Source organism: Ictidomys tridecemlineatus, chromosome 7 (assembly GCF_052094955.1).
Source record: "Ictidomys tridecemlineatus isolate mIctTri1 chromosome 7, mIctTri1.hap1, whole genome shotgun sequence".
Lineage (NCBI taxonomy): Eukaryota > Metazoa > Chordata > Mammalia > Rodentia > Sciuridae > Ictidomys > Ictidomys tridecemlineatus.
In genome coordinates, this window is record NC_135483.1 from 36,052,007 (window position 1) to 36,071,331 (window position 19,325).

The following is a 19,325-nucleotide window of genomic DNA, read 5'->3' on the forward strand; positions in this document are numbered from 1 at the left end:
CTAATGACTTAACAATTAATTGCCTTCCAAAGTTCCTGAAACTTTTTTTCAACAATCAGGTCTTTTAAGCCAGTATGAGCAGCCAGCCCTAGCCTAGCATATCACTGGAGAGAGGTCTATTAAGCAGCCTAAGGAGTAACTCTAGGTCACTCTTTCCTTAGCAACTGGCCAGTTACCCCTTTGGTAAAGCAGGGGACTTGAATTAAGCATTGGCAAGAAACTAGGGTTCTTTCAATCCTACTTCCTTGGGCTGTCTTGATCCCTACACCTGCTGTCTACTCTCCAGGGTCCTGCTGTATAAAATGGACATTCTAAATGCCCAGAGCAAATCAGCCTGCCTTCAGATCAGATTAATTCTCCAAATGCCTCACTGCTAGTATCCATCTGCTACATGAGACTAAGACCACCTACAGCAACACAATGCCTGAACTACACCTGTGCTTTCTAGGGTTCTCTTCAAATACTAGGTCTTGGGTGACCTAGCTACCTTCTAGACTTTGCCTCCAAATTTCCAATTCTACATTAACTCAGGAAAAAGCCCTCTCATTCTGCCTCACTCAAGCTCATTTCCAACAAACCTAGTTACCTCAGAGTTCATATATCTTAAATCTGAATATTTGCTCACTTTCCTAGTTTCAACGAACTTCAGAAGTTCCATAGTCATGATACAGGATGCCCTCTGGTTATAAAATAAGTCTGAATGGAATCACAGGGAACAGCATTAACAAATATTTTTGTTGTAAATGTATAAACAAATCAACTTACTTTATTAATAAACTTTCTCCATAATATTTAATTTTGTGATGGTGTAGTGAGATGATAAGATCAAAAAGAACATCCAAATGACAGCCTTCGTGTGTTAAAGTATTTTCCTTCTTCATCTATACAGCTGCATTAACATGGACAGTATACCTTTGGGCCATTAATACAAAAAAAAGATAAGCCTCTCCCACACTGGAAAAATTGTTGAGCATCTCTATAGCCAAGAACGACTCTCCTTTTCATTCACCTCCTAAGAAAAAGTGAACATTCATAGGCACAGCAAGAATGTTAAGGCTAAGCCTTGGTAAATTTCAAATTTAAATACGATTCAGCTGTGGGACATGCACTTTATATATTCTGTCGAGAAAAGAAGGCTGTCTGCTCTGCCAGCTGTTTTCTGTTTGATCAGTCTTGAAACTACAGGAATAAAATTTTTAATATAGTAGTAATTATTTAATCTCTAGTAATTTGAAGGCTCTTACCTGTACATTTGTAATCAGAGGCTACCCCTTTAAGCACAGCATCAAAAATGGATATTTCCACTCGCTGCTTTCTGTGGTGACAACTCAGAAGCAAGGAAGGCTGGGACACAATAAAGTACAAAAATGGTTCTAGTTGTAAGTCACCAGTTCCTCTTCGACCAGGCTGCCGGACAATAGTTATGCCAAGTGCTTGTCTTGCAGATGATCTCGTGGATGCATGAAGACTTTCAAGAGAGAGAACCCCTATTTTTTTTCCTGAAGTTAAAGAAGTGCTACTGCTTAAGAGATCTTCTGCTGTCACCATGGAAATACATGCCTGGTTGGGCTTAGCAACATCTGAATCAACTTCTGAAAGATTTAATGAACTCTTGCCTGTTTTTTCATCTTCCTTCTGTTCTTGTGATTTTGATTTGGGCAAGGCTGTACAGGAATAGGTCATTAGTGAGATTCTACTTGCTGTAATAAATACATCAAAAGGAATAAAATTTAGATTTTTTACAATTGATGACTGGCGTGAGGGACGGGCAATGCGGTGCTGACTAGCACCACTGTGCTGCTCTATTTGCACTATTCTGATTTTAACACTGTCACTGCCAATTCCACTGTCCTGAGCACCACTGTACCGAGATGAGGTTTCAGCCATGCCTCCATCAAATGTATCCATTTTTTTCTGTTCTTGTTTGGAGATCTGTAAGAAAAAAGAATATATTTCAAACCTGTGCATGTCAAGTGTTATTATATAAACAATGTTATACAAACAAGGATGTTTAAAAAGGAACTTAAAATTAAGTCTAATGAAACAGTAATCATAAAAACAAAGTAGGTAGGTAGGTGCCTTCTCAAAAAGAAATTCACCATAGAATGCTAAGGAAATACTTGAGAAAAAGCATTAAATGTGCATTCCCTTCTTTGAAATAAACTTTTAAGTACCAGATTATCTTATTTAGGTTTAATACAATCTAGCAGATATTTTTAAAAACACCTCTTCAAATAATGATTTTAGTATTCTTTATAATGATTTTCCAAGTAATACATTGTTTCCAAATCATATTTAATGTTGGTTGAGATGATATTTTATGTAGACATAGATTATATTATGTTCTTTACCTTTGTTATAAAAGTGATTTATAGGTTTTTGCACAGTGAGGAATGGAGAAGAAAATCAGTAATCCTAAATTATGAAAGACAAAGAAAAGTAAATAAAATTAATGCACACTATTTAAAAAGATGTTTATTTTTCTTTGTATAATAAGTAATTAAAGCCTCTCAGGGTAGATTTTTCCTTTGTGCAATAAAGGTTATTAGTTCCCCAAATTGTCCACTCATGAATCTGAAGAAGAAAACCAGGAACAACTTGGTGGCAGCAGAGGTTATGATCACATTGGCAGCATGACTTCTCTTCCTCTTTTGTATGTCTTCCAACCATCTATTTAGCAACTAGATTTTTCATTTACTTTTTCTTTGAAATAAAATAGAATTATCAATGTAACTATAGAAAATCCAGAAGAATAAGAGAAAAAGTAAAATCCTCTTACTCATATTTTGTCAGCAAATATAACCAATGATATTATGGAGCATACTTCTTGTAATCTTTTTTCCTCATTTGCATAGATTCCCTCCATCTACACTACTCTGTGGTTATGATCATACTGTAGAGACAAATTTTCAGCCTACTTTTTAACATGCTATTATACTCTGCATAAATAGAGCTTTTAAAAGGCTGCATAATATCTTATTTAGTGTTAGGAATAATTTGTTCAAGCATTTCCATATAATTGATATTCAAGTTTCTAATTTTTGCCAACAAACATCTATGACAAACATGTAGTTGTATTTCTTTACAACAGGCTCCCAGAAATGGAATTACTATGTAAATGACATGAATAATGTTAAAGTTACTGTTTAACAGATCTATTATCTTTCCATAAAGACTCCACTAATTTACATTACTATTAGCAATAGAAAATTATCTCCCAAAGTACTGGATATTACTTATCAGTTTTTAGACTCTTCCTTAATCTGGTTAGGAAAAAAGAGTATAATTTGCCCATGCTACAAGTTATTGTAAGTTGCTTGTCAAGCACTGATTGTGGAAATATTCAAGGACTAATAAACAATTAAAGAGAATGATACAATAGTTATTAAAACTTTTCAAATAATATTAATTGATTTCATAGTTGTTAAGGAAGACATTTTGTGAAAAAAATATGCTATCTGAAACAAAACAACTTGCCCCCGGCTCTTGGAAGACACCATGTTCTTTTAAATCATTCTACTCTGCTGTACTCCTGCCTGGAGTTTGCCATAGCTAGCAAAAATTTGCTTGTCCATAAAAATTAACAAAATTTGTCTGAGAATTATTTCTTTACTCTTTGTTCTCTTAATGAAATTAGTACTTCACTCATACTTCCATTATGAGTGAGGATGGGTATATTCTACTAAAATGTTCTGTGGTGTTAATATCAGACAGGGTTACATGAATATAGTATAGGACCATATAACATTTTGGTCAATGATGAATGCATATACTATGGTGGTCCCATGAGATTACAATAAAGCTGAGAAATTCCTATTGCCTGGTTTCTCTGTAATCCTAATGTCATGAGAGCAATGCATTACCCATGTGTTTGTGGTGATGCTGGTGTAAATAAAACTACTGCACTGACAGTCATAGAAAAATACAGGATATCAGCTATTTTGGCAGCTGAGGCAGGAGAATCACGAAACTGAGGCCAGTTGAGCAACTTAGTAAGACCCTGCCTCAAAATAAAAAGTCTGGGTATGAAGTTTAATAATAGAGTGCTGGAATATCATGTGTGAGGCCCTGGGTTCAATCCTCAGTTCCAAAAAAATATAATACATATAATTGCATACAGAATATAGTTGATAAGAAATTACTGGTTGTATCTTTACTATACTATACTTTTTAATCATTATTTTTGTATATATTTTGACTTATAAAAGTTACTATCATGTTAAGTGAAATAACTGAAACTCAGAAGGTTAAGAGTACTATGTGTTCTCTTGTATGAGGAAGCTAGAGAATAAAAAGTAAAACAAAGGTGGGGTTAGAGCTCTTAAAACTCAAAGAGAGATCAATGGAAGAAGGAGACCAAGAGATGGGAGGAAGAGGTGGGGAAGGATGGGAGAGTGATATTGGACAAATTATACTGTTATATTATGTGCCTGTACAAATATGTAACAATAAATCCCATCAATATGTACAACTATAATGCACCAATAAAAAATGTGGAAATAAAAATTTACTATAAACCAGCATGCCATGTTAAACCTACAGCAGCGTCCTATATCTCTCCTCTTCTTCTTCTTCTTCTTCTTTTTTTTTTTTGGAGGGACTGGTTCTTTATTTCAAAAAGACACTTGTCAATATTCAGTATCAAAACAGTTGCACTATTGTTTGTCTTTCTCCCAACTGGCCCCAAAGAGACCACAACAAAGGAGAATACATTTTAAGCCAATAAGCTGCAGAACGTACACCTAACAGAGCTCATGAAACCTCACCTAAAAAAGTGGGGATTGGGCTGGGAAAGAAACTTTGAAATATTAGCACACTGCCAGCCCAGACTGCAGGACTCTCACAGCCAGACCAGGTGACAGGTACCCCACCCCAAAGATGCAGTTTCAAAATAATATAAAATTTAAAAAGTTGTGTACATAAGCTATTCAAGATTCTCCAGCACTGACTGATACAAAGCACAATGAGATGGCACTTTTAGATACAGCAGCTTCAGACCCAGAAAAGGGTGACGAGATGAGTTCATATGGCTAAATCAGTGGCCAAAACATAATTTTCTTTCTTTCTTTCTTTTTTTATTTTCAAGCAAGCAGGAGAGCAATTAAGTGGTCACGCAAGATTAAGGGGCCCATGATCCATTCTGTGAACACCTGGGAAGTAGGTAGAGATGGGAGAAAAATTTGGTCTCAGGGCTGAGAATATGGCTCAGTATTAGAGCATTTGCCGAACAAGCATGAGGCCCTGGGTTCAATCCCCAGCACCAGAAAAACAAAAAGTCTCAGAGGTCTCACCATGTTAATTTGGTCATTTCTGATGAAAAAAAGTAAAAAATAAGAATACAGTTATCTAAAGATACCTTAAAGCTAAAAATAAAACAAAACCTGAATAGCAAGGTTTTTGTTTTTTGGCTAACTCCTCTTGGAATCACCTTTTTGTTTTGGCTAGTACTTTGCACAGAGCAATGAGGTTTGCCATATTAGAGTCTTTCCCTGGGCTCTGTTTGGCTCTCAGTAAGGCAGGCCCATTCCTCTTTTCCTCCTCTATGGAGAGGGCAATAGGGATTAGGCTTGAAAGTTACCTTCCAAAAGTGAGAAGGGAATTAGATTGCTGCTTCAGAGCTCTGAAATTATTTGGAATGTTTTACAAATGGTTACTATAACAACAAAAAAAGTAATTACAAAGTGTGTACATCACAATATGCTTTTAAAGACACTTTGCGTTGTGCTCACATTCCCTTAAATGCTGTTCCCAAAGGTGCTCAGCCTCTAGCCCAGCTGGAATCTCTGGGAAGAAGCAGAGACAGTTTGGTGAAAAAGACAAGGGGGTAGGGGGTCCAGGAGGCGTTGAAAGGAGAAAGCAGCCTTCCAGTTAAAGATCAGCCCTCAGTTTCAAGGTCAGCTTTGGACTGGCTGGCCTCAGGTGGAGTCAGGGTCAGAGGGAGGAGCAGCAGCAGGGCGGGACTGGGGAGCTCTACATTCAGGTCAGAGTCTGGTCCAGCATCTTTTATGTACAGAGGTGCTCCTCTTTGGTGCATTTCAGCTTATCTACCAAATCATCAATTGTCTTTTCCAGTTTGGCTACTGATCTCTTGGCAAACTCAGCGCGGGTCTCTGCCTCCTTGAGTTTATCAATGAGAATCTTTATTTCTTCCTCATATTTGTCTTCTTTTTGAGAGTACTTTTCTTCAGCAGCATTCAGACACTTCATGTTCTGGTCCACCAGTCCGATCTGCTCATCCATCTCTAGGCAACAGGACTCTGCCAGCTCAGCTCGTTCCTCTGTGCCTTCCAAGTCACCTTCAATAATCACTAACTTATGAGCCACCTCTTGATACTTCCTATCTGCTGCTTCTGCAATGTGCTTAGCTTCTTTGAGTTGGATTTCCTGGAGTTCCATCTTTTCGGGCCCGGTTTTCAATAACCTTCATATCTCTCTCACTCTCATCAGCAGCTTTTTCTGCTTCCCCCAGCTTTTGCAGGGCAGTAGCAAGGCGCTCCTGAGCAGGGTCCAGCTCCTCTTCAACCAGTTGGATCCTTTGGTTCAAGGAGGCTACCTCAGCCTCAGCCTGTTCCCGGCCCGCTTTTCTCCCTCAACTTCCCGCTCGAGGTGCTCAGCCCTCTCCTCGGCATCATCCAATTGCTGCTGCAGAACCTGGATCTTGTGCTTCACAGCCTCGACGGTGGTGATCCCGGCCATGGTGCCCACCCAGGGGCTTCTCGTTATCTGCCTTCTGCCTCTTTTCGGCGCTGCAGCCGCTTCTCACCCTATATCTCTCTTCTTGATTGCATTGTTTTTTCTTGTGCTTGAGTTTTAATCTCATGTTGTTTTATACATCATGGCCCAAAGATAACAAGATATACACACCCCCCCCCCCCACACACACACACGCGCGCGCGCGCGCCTAAGTGTGGAGTAGGCTCGATAGATAGATCATCTAGGTTTGTGTAAGAACACTTTACAATGTTCATATGATTAGGAAATCACCTAAAAGCATGTTTGTCCCACCATCAGGTGATGCATGACTATGTATAGGCTTTGGAGTTAGACCTGGAGATCAAGCCCAAGATGACTTTGGGAAACCTACAAACCTTTCTAAAGCTACATACTCATATCTAAAAATGAGAAATAGCAATTCCTCATAGTGTTATTATGAGAATTTGACAAGGCAGTGTGCGTAAAAAAAAAAAAAAAGGCCAGCACAGTGCTGGCATGCAGTAAATACCCAGTACCAGGTAGCTATCATGTTTATGTCTTCTACTAGGTGAAAAACTGCTGAAAGAATGGGCCAAGTCATTCCATGGATCACTAAGGAGCAGGGCAGTGCCTGGAACATTGGAAAAGATATATAAATATCTGATGGGATGTTTGTTTCTGATATAATATTAAATGAAAAAATACTTGGTGGCACATACTATAATCCCAGAAGCTCAGGGGGCTAAGGCAGGATGATTGCGTGTTCAAAACCAGTCTCAGCAACTAAGTGAAGCCCTAAGTAACTTAGCGAGACCCTGTCTCTAAATAAAAAATATAAAAAGGGCTGGGGATGTGGCTTAGTGGCTAAGCTCTGCCTGGGCTCAATCTCCTGCTATCAAAAAGATTTTAAAAAATAAAATAAATTAATAAAAAAATACTTCCCATCAAACTAGAGTTGATTGTTAAGATATAAGTATATATGGATGAAGATTTCCCCAATACTATACTTTATAAGGTCTGTCCCAGATGTAGGGGTCTTTCCTGCTCTGTACCCTCTACTTTGTGGGCTGAACATACTTCAGGCTATCCTCTTAGTCTCTGCTATGTCCTCATTCTCATATTGGGACTTTAACAGGCACCTTCCAGGTGCTACTAGTCTTTCCTACTTCTGCCTAGTAAAACAACTTTTTATAGCACTTTTCACAGTGTATTCTGTCTCAGAGATTGTAAGCAACTGAAGATAAAAAAGATGCTACTAAGTATGTTTATAGCAAGATACATACATCTTCTTTACTGTTATAATCCTTTGAGAGTATTGTTATCCCCATTTTAAAGCTGAGGAAATGAGGCGTGGAGAGATTAGGTGGAGGTCCAAGGTGAGGCTGTGGTATGTGGAAACACCATGTTAGCATCCTCGGAACACACCACACTTTTTTTCACACAGAAAAGCTTAATAATTACAGGCTGACTTAATATATGAATAAACAGTTTTAATTATAAAATTCAGTAAAGTAAAAATAAAGTCACTGGTTTTTGAGACAACAGCTCAATTTTAAAGCTTTGTTATCCTATTATAAGAATTTCAAATATATGTCCAAATCCACTGTCAACTAGAAATTCTCAAATAACATGTGAAAAAGTAATAAAATCAAGCACTTGAGTCATCTAGAATTTACTGCACATATTTTGAAACATTACAAACTAAATATCTGTATATAGTTGAACCAAAAAATACTTTAGGTTCAGTTCAAATCAGGAATTCAAGATTCATAAATTAATTTTATTCTCTCAGGAAAGTCAACCACAATTGACTATAATGTTACTAGATGTTTTTCTGTATAGAGACTTTTCTTCTAACTTATATTTATATTTAAAATTTAGTCTCTCCTGCTTTAAAATGAATTAAGTTTCCAATAGATGTTAGCATAAAAAACCAAACCCCCTGTAGGGGAAGTTTTAAAGAAATTTAGTGTCCAGCATTATTACGTGTTGAGACTGCAACATTAGGCTCCTACATGTGCCAAGTGGTATGATCCTGAGATATAAATAATCAGCAGGGCAGGATGGCAGCTATCAGCTTGGGTCATACAGGTTATTGAACAGAAGTCAGATGGTAACTAATTTTAGTCACTCCCAAGTAGAAGGGAATCTGAACCAGTGATACAGAGATGAAAGACCCTCTCATTGGAAGGAAGGGCAAAAAAGGTCTAACTTTCCCAGTACCAGAAAACTAAATTCTTAAAACTGGGTTAAAACCCATGTCCTTCCATTTTCCTAAGCTTCCAAATTATTTGTAGCACTGAAACAAGCTGAGGATTTTGAGACATCGACCAGTTTGTTACCAGTCCACTGTAGACTACTTATCTATAATATTGAGGAGTACCTAGCCCACTATTGAAAAATGTTTTACAATTAGTTATGTGTGCTGGCCCCTAAACTTGAGCATCAAATTTACCATTCCTCTGAGGAAAATGAAAAGTTCACAATGCAATTACTCTGAAAAAAACTTTTGCTTTATTATTGCCTAAGGAGACAAATAAGTTGTCAAAAATAGCATGATCTGCTTGCTGTGGGTGAGTGTGGTGTGTATCTCTGGGCAGCACTGTTAAATCAGCTCTCCTGCTCTTTACCTAACTTTTTCAAAATGAACAATAAAAGTTTTCTTTAATTAGCTACTGGTGTGCATTAACATGATCATGATTAAACCATAAAAACCAACTGTACATTACTCTGCTCCCTTCTTCCATATGTTTTGAATTATTCTGTTTGAAAATGTACTTTGCGTCCCTTTTAAAAGTTCGACCTTCTGCTTTCAGAGAATTAAATGCATATTACTGTAGTGAAGAAGATAATGTTTCAGACCTCCAGGCATATATTAAACACACTGGCAGCACTTGAGACAAAATGCTTTACTTATTAGATACTTCCTATTCTAAACAGTGTCATCAAAGGCTAAAAACAAAATCCATATAAAAGCTGCACAATGCTTCCACACAGAACCTGTGCCAAAATCCCTGTACTTTCCAACTAATGAGGAAAGGATGTGTACTCTTAACATATGAATGTAAGATTTTCCAAGCATTCACTTTAGGAAACTAGGCTATTGATTCCATATGGGTTATGTTAAATGAAACTGTATTGGTAAAATAACCTTTAAGATATCTGGCATGATAACAATAATTAAACAATATTCAAAAGATTAAAACAAAGGGGGAATTTGGTTCCACAATGGCTAATTAAAATAAAATGAAAAAACACAGCATGCCATCCATCAAGATAAATTGTTATTGTTTAAGAACTTTTTAAATACTGTTAAAATATACTTTTAGATAAAATCTGAAAGAGCTGGAAAAATATTTGTGGCTTAAAAATGGATAGTTTGGTGAAGAAAAAGTAGAGGACTCTGAAATTTTATGTGGAGATAACAGCTTTAAAGCCTTGAGCACAACCAGATGGTACTTAAATTGGTGGAATTCTACAATTTCACTATCAATGGGTTTCAATAAGAGAGGGTTTTCAATAGGCAGGAAAACATGTCAAGTTCATAGTTTACTTCTTAGATCATTTCAGTGCATTTTCCCATCCTTTCATAGCTATATATGGTACAGACACAAGCCACCATGGAGAAGGTGCTGAAAGCTGTACTAGTAGCTAGGGAACTGTAACTAATTCCTCTTTTTCATGTACTGAGATAGGTAAGTTTACTAGCTCACCCTGGAGTCTGGTTAAGACCCATAATGTCTTAGAAGTAGTGAATAAAATCACACTCGAATAATGGGTCAGTACCAAAGAATGCAATGATACCATTCCAATTACATTAATTAGATGTTCTTCAGTAGCATTTTGGAGTAGAGAAAGAAAGATAAACTTGATTGAAACCTCTTGTTGGGTCAGATCAGCATTTTTTAAGAGCACAATCAAAATTCAGCTATATTAAAAAATGCTGAAAATAAATGGATGTTTAAATTTTTCAAGAAAAATGTGTGGAAAACAACCTCTTGAGAATTAACAAGGACCAAAATAGTTCTGTTTTGATGGCCAACAATGGAAGGAGATTCTGCCTCTACTCCAGTGTTTTACTTCATACTATTTTTTCAAATTTCTCTCTTTTTTTAAAAGACTTAGTATACTAAACATATATATACCCACAGATTTTTCCACCTGCTTATCACAATTATGGTTATATAACAGAAATTCTGGAGAAATACTTCCAGTGGGTAAGAATTATACTTTAATCTTGATCAATATCTTTTTCCAATTATAATTTTTCACATCTTATAAATTGTAAAAAAAATTAAGTGTAAAACCACAGAATGAAAGTGACAATCACATCTAAAATAAAATAAGTGTCCCATAGATGTTAGCATGAAAAAACAAACTACCTGTGGGGGAAGTTAAAGAAATACCACTGTGACATATCCTAATTTTACTACCCTTGCTGAAATGTAGTAGTATTTCCAAACAAGTAAACATTGTATCTGTCTTACAAAATCTAATACAGTTTAAAGAAAAAAAAATCAGTCACAGTATTTTAATGGCTTCACATACTGGAATTACAAAGAAGTTACACAAACTTGAAAAAATTATGTGCCTTGTTGTTTAAACATTTGCAAACATACTTATTGTTGTATCTCAGAAGTTTGTGTAGGATGGTATGGTGTGGTGGGATCGAGAAAGGTTGTCACATGCCTTTAATGGCATCTACACTGGAAGGTTTATGTAAATAGTGTAATTTAATCAAAAAACAATAATACATTTTTAAGTCTCAAATTTTCAATAGCATCAGTATTATAAATCATAAACCTGTATAATTCTATGGATGAATTACCATTTCAACTCAGTGATATGGGAGCCGAAATTTATCTTAGTATATTAAATAAAAATGTATTAAAAAAGGGTACGTTGGCTTCATTTTAAACATCTCCTTCAGTGTCACCATTGTCATTTTTTATTTAAAAACCAAATCTGTAAAAGCTTGTATGAACTTTGGTAGTACCAATACTGAGTGCTACAAAACAACAGCTTTTTATGTTTTATTTTCTTAAACCAAATGTTATATAAGATCCCACATAGTATAACTGTTCCCAGTTGGATGACCAAAAAAAAAGTTTTCACAATACTGCAGTGATTATGGGAAAGAGCAGAACTAATGATACCCATCATTGCTTAACAGATAGAACGGTAAAGAGTATTATAGTTTCAAGTTTTTCCTTTCATGAAGTTACTTTTCCGGCTCTTTGAAGTAATAGTCTGAGGCCCACTACTGCCTACTAAGTATCAGTTCAAATATTCATATTTCAAGACCAGTGCAAACTGTAATAAAAGAAGCATGGCGATACTTCAGTCAACCTTGTGTTTTACTGCAGCCTGTGGCCTACAGTTCTAATTTAACTTGTAAATTTTGAAGAGAGATCAAGACTAACTATAATATTTAGATCATTATCAGTGACTGTTTTAATCATAGACAAAAAGAGAAAAACTATATGCAACATCCTACCCACACAGGCAAAGGTAAATTCAAATCCCACCTACTGAGATTTCATCTGTAGTATTGATAGTTAAGACTTTTGTGTCTGTTTGTCCCTTTATACTTATATGATTTCATAGCATAAGCTTATTTGCAGGGGTTTCTATATTCATGGAAATAAAAAAAATCCAGGTAAAACATTGTATATAGGGTCTTAATTCAGAAATAGTTCTGATTGTCTTTCCTTTTTGTTATATGTCTCCTGCATATATAATAAACAGGAATAAGTTGGTCATTTTGTGTTCAAGGAGCACAGATCTAATTTGTTTACTACTTGTAATAAATTCAGTTTTTTTAAAACAAAACTTGACACATTCTGGGAACCTTAATTAAAACAGATGCCTCTGTATCAGAAACAATAACCTGGTTTAGAAATAGCCACAATGTTAATTCTTAAAAAGTGGCTACTGTATGTACAAGGTAACTACTCTTCAAACTGATGAAACCTAAGGTCCCGTTCCATTGATGTCAATGTGGAAACCATTTTGTCCCATGGCTGCTTAAAGAGTTTCAATAGGATTAAATCAGCTGCAAGTCCTCATTATATCAGGGTTTACAATTGTGTCTGAGTTGGAGTCTGTTTCTCATAGAATTTTACTCAGAAACTGACTTAGATTGGCTCCTTAAAGCTAGTCCGATTTTACTAGAAACAACTGTATCACATCAGCCACTCTCATAAACTTGCTTTAAGATTGAATCAGCCCTAACCCAGAAGCAGATGAAAGTTTCCTGAGCCTATGTATTCTCTATAAGAGTCATAGAGAAGGTTGCATTTAATTTTCTGCAGCAAGGTAGAAGTAGACTTTGCTTATTAACTCTTCCAGAGGGCTTCTGTCTTGCAACTATGAACTTAATTTTCTGATAAGAAAACTACAGTTTTTGTAGAAATATCTATTCATAAGATAAATTTAAAACCCCTTATTTGATTACTATGTCCCCTATATCCTCTTTTCTTGCTTCAGTTCTTTAGAAAAATTATATAGGGTTTATGGAAATGAAGCAAGAAGAGGATGCTTTTAATACAAAAGTTTCTCCAATATTAAGTACAAGTTGAACAATGATGAAAACAATCAAGCCTATCTATAATTAACTTTATCTAGTAGCTGATTTTCATTGCCAAATAGACTATAGTTGTTTAAGAAAATTATTGAGATGATTTTCATTACAAAATATTCTATTTGCTAAATGAACTTGGCTCAGTTAACTCTACATTCTCTTCAAAGTAAGCCCAGATCTCAGGATTCTCTATTGATTTCATTTGAAATCTATTTTACAGAACAAAGGATCATTTGCAAACTTTACTGGTTACTCTTTAATTTGATGACAGCAGATCAAATCCAAATGGCCCTAAAGTCACATCTTGATTCTTTCTGTCATATATTACCAATACCTTAAAAAGTAATGATGCAAAGAAATTGGAATGCAAATTAATCAAAGTGTTAGAAATATCTCTTTATGCCCTTCAGACAATTCTTCCTTTTCCTTAGAGAGATTTTTTTGTTTGTTACTCCATGAAAATCATCACTATACCAAAATGATCTTCCACATAAGTACTGATCATATCAACCTCTTCCTTCAATCCTTGGAAATTTGAAGTATCATCTAAATCAGTTAAAAATTTCTAACAATAGCTCTGTTCAGTTAGCCCAATATTATCAGTAAATTTTCATATTATGATATGTTCTAGGAACCTTACTATTCTTAGAAAGCTACCTTCTGTAGACTCAGGAAGGTAACCCAATATATACTTTAAGTTTGGATATTTCTGGTCATGTGGGACTCCTTGAATAAGAGCTTAAAAGTCAGAAAAAATTAGATTTATTCCTCCCAGATATCAAATATCATCTCATAAACATTGAAGCAGTAACTAAGTCTAGACATTCCTGAGAAAACTTTCTCAAAAAATGATGAATTAGAAGACACATTTTTAACAATACCTTGTATATCATTACTCATCAGAACATCTCTTGTTGTTAAGACTAAATTCAGATCACATTCACAATAGTATTTCCAAATCAGTACCATTAAAATGGAGAGCTCTTTGCCTTTAAAAATTACTGGTATTTCTTCAAATTAGTTAGAAATATTTTGTTTTTAAAATTACGTCATTTTAAAGTAACATTATTTGATTAATAACATTACCAAATAATATTGAGTAGTTGGGTTTCAGCTCTAATTTTATTGGAATGGAATATTTCCTGAGCTTCTTGAAGAAGCTTCAAAATTAGTCAAATGTGGAATGAAATTTTATTTCACACTGTTCATTCAACAAATTATTACTGAGCATCTATATTCTAGGGGCTGGCTGGGGATTATAGCAGAAACACAGGTCATACCTTCATGGAATTTATATTGTAGGGAAAAATAACAAAAATTATATAACTCATATACCAAATGTGTTGATGGATTAGATGTTGGGTATTATGAACAACAGGAGTAAGAAATGATTTGAGTGTTTTTGTCTGAGTAGCTATAAGAATGGAGAAAGATGACTTCTGAGGTTTTTGCAGGAGATTTCCAATCTATCCATGTCCCATGTCAATGCTTTTGAAGCCAGATTTAAAGTTAGGTAGTCAGTGTAGTTAGGTAAATCGGGTCTAATATCATATCGAGTGAAATCTAAAATGGAGGCCATGCTGACAATGATTCTGGGAAACACAGGACAAGTCATGGAATATTAATGAAGTCCCAGAAAGGCCCTAGGCCAAAGTCTACCCCAAAGAAATGTTAATGGAACCCAGAAAACAGCCCCCAACAGATTTGGAGATAGCCCATCCCAAGAAGTGATAATGAAGTCCTTCCTGCCCAGATTACTTGTTTGGCCCACCTGTGTCCCACCCCTCGGGCCTTTCAACCCACATTCCATCACCAAAACTATAAAAAGGGGAAACAACCGCACTTCCACTGATTCCACCTCTTGGGTCCCCTTCTTCCTCCGGGAGAAGTCTTTTTCTGCTTTCCTTTAATAAACTTCTAATTTCTACTCTGACCTTGCCTCGGTGTGCTTCTTTGGTGTTATTCTTCAACAATGGGGAAGCAAGGATTTGTCACCGGCCAATAGTGGTAACACTTTTACAATTAGTCCAAACTTCGTCTGTTTTGCTAAGAACTCTAAATCTCCACAGTGATCTTTACATAAGGAAAGAACACTTACTATTCTACCCAATTCAATTATGCTGCCTTCCGAGTTTCTCCAACAAAACAAACTTCTAATTAGCCAAGAACCAATCAATGAAGGGTTATGATTAGTTTTCTGGAGTTGAACCTATAACTCATTCTAGGCAAATACTTGGAGATCAGAGAAATAGAGTTAAGACTTGCATTCTTGCCACGATCCCCAGAAAACTCAGTTGAATGAGACATAAACGACATATCTATAACATCAGCAAACCATTATAAAATAACACCTCTCTACTTTGTTTTTTCTTCTCAAAAGATGCAAATATTAAATATACCCCCATGGTATCTTATGGTCAGTCCTTCATTTCATTAATAATCCTTGGTGTTTCCTTTGTATTCTCACTGGTCCTTTCCACTGTACAAAGACTCTCAATAACTAATGAATGAATGAATTAGGAAAGGAAGAAACAAACTAAATCATTTGCAAGATACATATCAGATATATAGTCATAAGTAAATATAAGAATCAGTTAAACCTAGAGCCTGATTTCCAGGGTAGAGAGACACATTCATTTAATAAAGATGCCTTCTGAACACATCAGAACTGGGACTGAAAGAAAGTAAAATTTGGACTCATTGAAATGGCATTAAGGACAAAGGGAATCACACACACACACATCAAAGAGAAGATAAAATCAAAAACATTTTAGAGAATGAGTAAGAAACAGGAAAGGAAAATGTTTCATCTGGCTCAAACAAAGACTATATTAATGGGAATAATGAAAGATGAGGTTGGAAAGACAGGACAAAGCCAGACTCTAGCCAGGTCTTCCTCAAAACAAGGCTTCTTGGGCACCTCAGTCAGCATCACAAAGGGCCCTTGTTAAAACAGATTCTCCAGCCCCAGGCCAGAAGCATCTTACCTGAGGGTGAGATCAAAGTCTCAGAATTCTTAACACTCTATTGTGTGAAAAACACTGTTAAGGACAATGAAGAACTATAAGAACTTTTTTAAGCAAATCATCAGAAAACATTGTTTGATAAAATAAATGTGATGAAAATGTATAGATAGGAAATTGTAGGTAGTATTACTAGTTAAGACAATCATGGGAACATGGAATTAGGCAATTTATAAAGCAGCAGGTCTCAGGTAAATGAGAGAAAATTTATTTGATTACTCCAGTTCAGAATCTGGTCATGACAGATCACTACCTATTGAATAATCTAACCAGTTTTCTGGGCTTCCTCTTTAATTCATCCTTCTCCAATGAGTTTCTTCTCTTTCTTTTCTTCACACCTTCTGGTCTTCACATCCTCCTCCTGTTCTCGCAGACTGGAGGGCCCTTCCTCTGAAAGGTTCACTTCTTCTGTGAAGTACTTCCTTGATCAGCCCATAGCAACTGTTTCTTACACTTATGTAGGGCACTATCTCTGCCATTTAGCATATGCTACTTTCTATTACAGTTTTATTTTAATCCTTATGCTTTGTCTCTTAGTTAGATCATAGAATTCTTAAGTCCAGACACATCCCACATCCATTTTCGAAAACTCTGCACACAAAATATATGATAGATGTCTGCAGATGTTGATGATGATGGTAATTAGGTGATTAAAATGGTAATGATGATATTCTAAATAGTTGATTCCCTGATCATCTGTTAAGCAACAAAATCATATTGCATAGATAACACTCATGGGATGCTTAAAATGGGTCAGGCACTGCTTTATATGTATCACACACATCAACTCACTTAATCCTCAGAACAACTCTATATAAACTAGGCGCATTATTATCCCCATTTTGAGATAAAGAAACCGAGGCCCAGAAATATTAAATAACTTGCTCAAAGTCACACAGCCAGTAAACAGTAGAGTTGGAATTTGAATATTTGCAATATTACTTCAGAATTCATTTTAAAATCACAACTTACAGAGACTGTCTCCCAAAACCTTATTATTTTTCTCTTCACAGCTCTTCTTACAACTCAATGAACTTTAAACTCTTTGTTGTTACTAATGTATGACTCTTTTTTTTTTTAGAGAGAGAGAATTTTTTTAATATTTATTTTTTAGTTATTGGCGGACACAACATCTTTGTATGTGGTGCTGAGGATCGAACCCAGGCTGCACGCATGCCAGGCGCTACCGCTTGAGCCACATCCCCAGCCCCATGTGTATGACTCTTTATTAAATGGCAAGATAAGTGACTACAGGGACTAAGTAATGTTATTTACTACTACATACCTACTGCTGGGCACTGATGCTTTACAAGTGAATGAAGGGGGGAAAAAAAGGAAAAGGGAATAGGAGAGAGTACAGTAGTGAAGCAACAAATACCACTATAATATCTAAGGGAGCCACAGGGGTTTTCATATTGCTGTAGATTTCAGACAGATGGTTTCCAAAGACAGCCTTCACAAATACATGAATACATTTTGAAATGCTGAAAGGAAAAATCCATTTGCAAGGTGCTGGGACCAGGTGGCTTTATTTTAGCAAATCATTGTATTCAAGAACAGGAAGGAGAGCTTGGAGATAAAGCACTGCACTTGGGAGCTAAAGGCTGGCTGAGTTCCACAGTTTCCACTAAGTCACACCTGTCTTTGTTCATGGCTTTCCTTTTGTTGATATGGAGTTAAAATGGAGTAATCTAGGCCAAATTCAAATTGTCATTTCAATGCATTAGAATCATGGTTTGTTAGAGTTGGAAGAGGCTCTGGAGATCATTGTTTCCAGAAAATTTCAAACTACTTTTTTGCTACAGTATCCCTTCTTTCAAAGAAAATCTTACAGGGTCATGGGGTAGTGGTTGAGGGATGGGAGGGGAGGGAAGATGTGTAATATGTAAAACAGAGCAAGGCTACCATGGATGACACGTCATGCATGTGTTTGTGTGTGGCATTTGAGGACAACAAAGCTCATGCTTCCTTCCAATTAATCACTCATTGATAGAATTTTCAATATTATTTTTGATTAACAAGTCACAATTATATATACATTTATGTGGTATGGTATGATGTTTTGGTACATATATACAATGTAGAATGATTAAGCCAAGTTGATTAACATATCCATTACCTAAATTATCTATAATTTTTTTAGTGAGACATCTAAAATCTATTCTTGGTTATTTTTTGCAAACATTCATTATTATTAAATATAGTTGTGCAATGGATCTTAAAACATACCTTCCTCTCTATCTCCCTATCTATCTAAAGCTTGCTATCTTTTAATCAACAATTTCCTGTTTCCTTCCTGGCTTCCACCATCTGGTAACTCATTCTACTCCTTCTGTAAGTTCAACATTTTTAGCTTCTTAATATATGAGAGACTTTGGTATTAGTCCTTCTGTACCTGGCTCGTTTCAGTCAGCATAATGTCCTCCAGATTCATCCATGTGTCACAGAAGACAAGACTCTCCACCTTTAAGACTGAGTAATATTCCACTGTCTATATATAACACATTTTCTTTACCCATTCATCTGCTGATGGATACTTACATTGATTTTGTACCTTTGGCTATTGTGAATAATGCCACAAAGAACATGGGCATGAAGATATCTCTTTGATATGAGTAAGATTTCACTTCCTTTGAGTATAGACCCAGAAGAGAGATTACTCAATCAAATAGTAGTTATATTTTTAGTTTTTTTCAAGAATCTCCATGCCGTTTTCCATAATGGCTGTCCTAATTTATATTCCCACCAACAATGTACAAGAGTTCCCTTTGCTCTGCATCCTTGTCAACACTTATTACTCTTGATATTTTAAAATAATATTTTATTGAGATAATAATTCACATAATATATAATTCATCTATTTAGTGTATACAGATAATGAAGAAATCCCATACCCATTAGCAGTCACTTCACCTGCTAATTCAGCTCTCCCACTCCTGTGAGACCAGGTAACCATTAATATATTTGCCTCTATGAATTCTCTTACTCTGGACAGTTCAAATAAATGGAAGTATATAATATTTATT

The 19,325-nt window shown here is 35.8% G+C and overlaps 1 protein-coding gene and 1 pseudogene across 7 annotated transcripts in view; both read right to left on the reverse strand.

Moving 5' to 3' along the window:
- Nucleotides 1-19,325, reverse strand: part of Vps13b (vacuolar protein sorting 13 homolog B) — a 677,770-nt gene that overhangs the window by 201,615 nt on the left and 456,830 nt on the right. For all 7 annotated transcript variants that reach the window (XM_078016874.1, XM_078016869.1, XM_078016871.1 and 4 more), the window contains one exon: nt 1,245-1,932. In XM_078016874.1, the coding sequence (XP_077873000.1) occupies nt 1,245-1,932 (688 nt within the window). The remainder of the gene's footprint in view (nt 1-1,244; nt 1,933-19,325) is intronic.
- LOC101955526 (uncharacterized) lies at nt 4,912-6,860 on the reverse strand (annotated as a pseudogene).